The 2,038-nt window shown below is 34.0% G+C and overlaps 1 protein-coding gene across 1 annotated transcript; it reads right to left on the bottom strand.

The window, feature by feature from the left end:
• Positions 1-1,117: 1,117 nt before the first annotated feature.
• On the bottom strand, positions 1,118-2,038 carry LOC124932499 (nuclear transcription factor Y subunit C-2-like). Its single transcript, XM_047473141.1, has one exon. The coding sequence runs from the start codon at positions 2,022-2,024 to the stop codon at positions 1,269-1,271; it is 756 nt and encodes a 251-aa protein (XP_047329097.1). The 5' UTR covers positions 2,025-2,038; the 3' UTR covers positions 1,118-1,268.

The raw sequence follows: 2,038 nt of genomic DNA, 5'->3' as shown, positions 1-2,038 counted from the left end.
AATTATTTATAAAATTATCACAATAAATAATTTTAACCTTAAAATGCTATAATTTTTTTAGATGTATAAAATTAAAATAAAAATAAAAATAAGTAATTGAATTATTATTATTATTTAAATTATAAAATTAAACACACATGAATATAAATAATTATTTAATTATAATTATTATTATTATATTTTAAAATATACTAAAGTAATTAAAATTTTAATATTTTAACAAAAAAAAAATTAAAGGATAAAAATGAAATATTAAATTTTATAGAAGTTTATATAGTCTTGTAATAGATATAAGTATAATATACTCTTTTGAAGGTATAAATAATAACAATAATGATAATTTACTGTAGTTATGGTTATACTTTATCTACAATACTACAATATTGTACTGCATAGCATAGCCATAAGAAACTCTCTTGTACACCTTATTGTCGTCTCACTCAGTGCATAAGTCACTCAGTGCATAAGTCACTCAGTGCATAAGGATATTTTTGTACACCTTATTGTCGTCTCACTCAGTGCATAAGGATGTTTAAGTGTAATATATGTTTAATGACTCGGTCTAAGTAACATAGTTATCAACAAAATTATATCTAATAAACTATAACAGTGTATTACAACAATGTATTTAGATGTCAATTGATTATTTACCAATAAAATATTAGTGCTCCATTGAAGTATAACGTTTTATTGTCATGCCACCACAAGTTCACTTAAGGTGAACTTGCACTGTTTTTTTTTTTTTTTCAAAAAAAATCTTGTAGAGAATTAAGATTTTGAATTTTCAACTATATGAGTTTACGAATAAAGAATATAGAACTAAGTAGAAATTATATGCATTCTCACATTTTGAGAAGTTCACAAAAACAAAAACTAGATACAATATAAACAATACACATTGACTCTCCTTTTGGAGTTGAACAATACACCAACAATAACAATACACATTGACTCTCCTTTTGGAGTTGAAAAGTCTTCACAATTCTTCGGATGAACTGAACTGTGAATTTAGAAATGACTAATGAAATAAGAGAACAAAATATAATGGTCATTATTGTATCTTTTTATTCTACGGATAATTGTTTAATGAGATTGTGAAAGTCAATTGAAGAAGTTGAGGTCTTAAATATTGGAGCTGGAGCCTTTGGTTTAAGAAAATTAACATAAACAGGACATCAAGTAACCAGATGCACTTGAAACAACATTTGAAATACAAACACAAACACAAGAAAAACAAAGTACAAACAACCTATTTCATTAGATGCTCTCTACTGTTGGTCAGCCTGATGTTGGTGACTTGGATTCCATGGCATAAAGGCCACAGGCTGACCTCCATACACCACCGGACCTTGATCAACCGGTTTTCCCATAATCACCCCAGGGGGACCAACGGGCTGCTGCTGAGACGGAACATAGTAGTAAGGCATCGAGTCTGCTGCGGTGGGGTCCACCACCGTAGGAATGGTAGTGTTAGTCACACCAAGTCCCTCCTCCTTCAGTTCATCTCTAGGAATAACATCAACCAAAAAGTCGAAAACATCAGTCCTCGATATGGCAGCAGAGATATCGCTCTTCTGCAGAGTCCTTCTCTTGTTCTCTTCAGTGTGTTGCCACGACTGCAGAGTCAGCTCCTGTATGAACATCTCGCACGCCCTTGCTAATATAACAGGAGCCTCAGCAGAGACCATTCTCACATCCTTGTCAGCCTTCATTATCTTCTTTATACGAGCCAGTGGGAGGCTTTGGTTCTTGAAATCCACAGTCTGTTCGATCTCTTGCATTTGGTTTTCCCAGAAAGCTTGAAGCTGTTGATGCTGCTGTTGTTGTTGATGTTGTTGCTGATGCTGATGCTGGTGATGGAACTGTTGGGCTTGCTGGTATGCTAGCTGGTACTGCGGGTTAGCGAAACCGGCTTGAGGTTGAACTGGACCAGATGGATACGGCTGGGAAGAAGAACCGTAAGCCCCCATTTGATTTCCTGCTGCTCCAGCATGCTGTTGCTGACTTGGGTCCGATTGATCCATGTCAATTAAATGTT

The sequence above is a fragment of the Impatiens glandulifera genome, chromosome 3 (assembly GCF_907164915.1).
Source record: "Impatiens glandulifera chromosome 3, dImpGla2.1, whole genome shotgun sequence".
NCBI classification, from domain to species: domain Eukaryota; kingdom Viridiplantae; phylum Streptophyta; class Magnoliopsida; order Ericales; family Balsaminaceae; genus Impatiens; species Impatiens glandulifera.
Note: the sequence above shows the minus strand (reverse complement) of the source record. Positions and strands in the feature narration are given on the sequence as shown.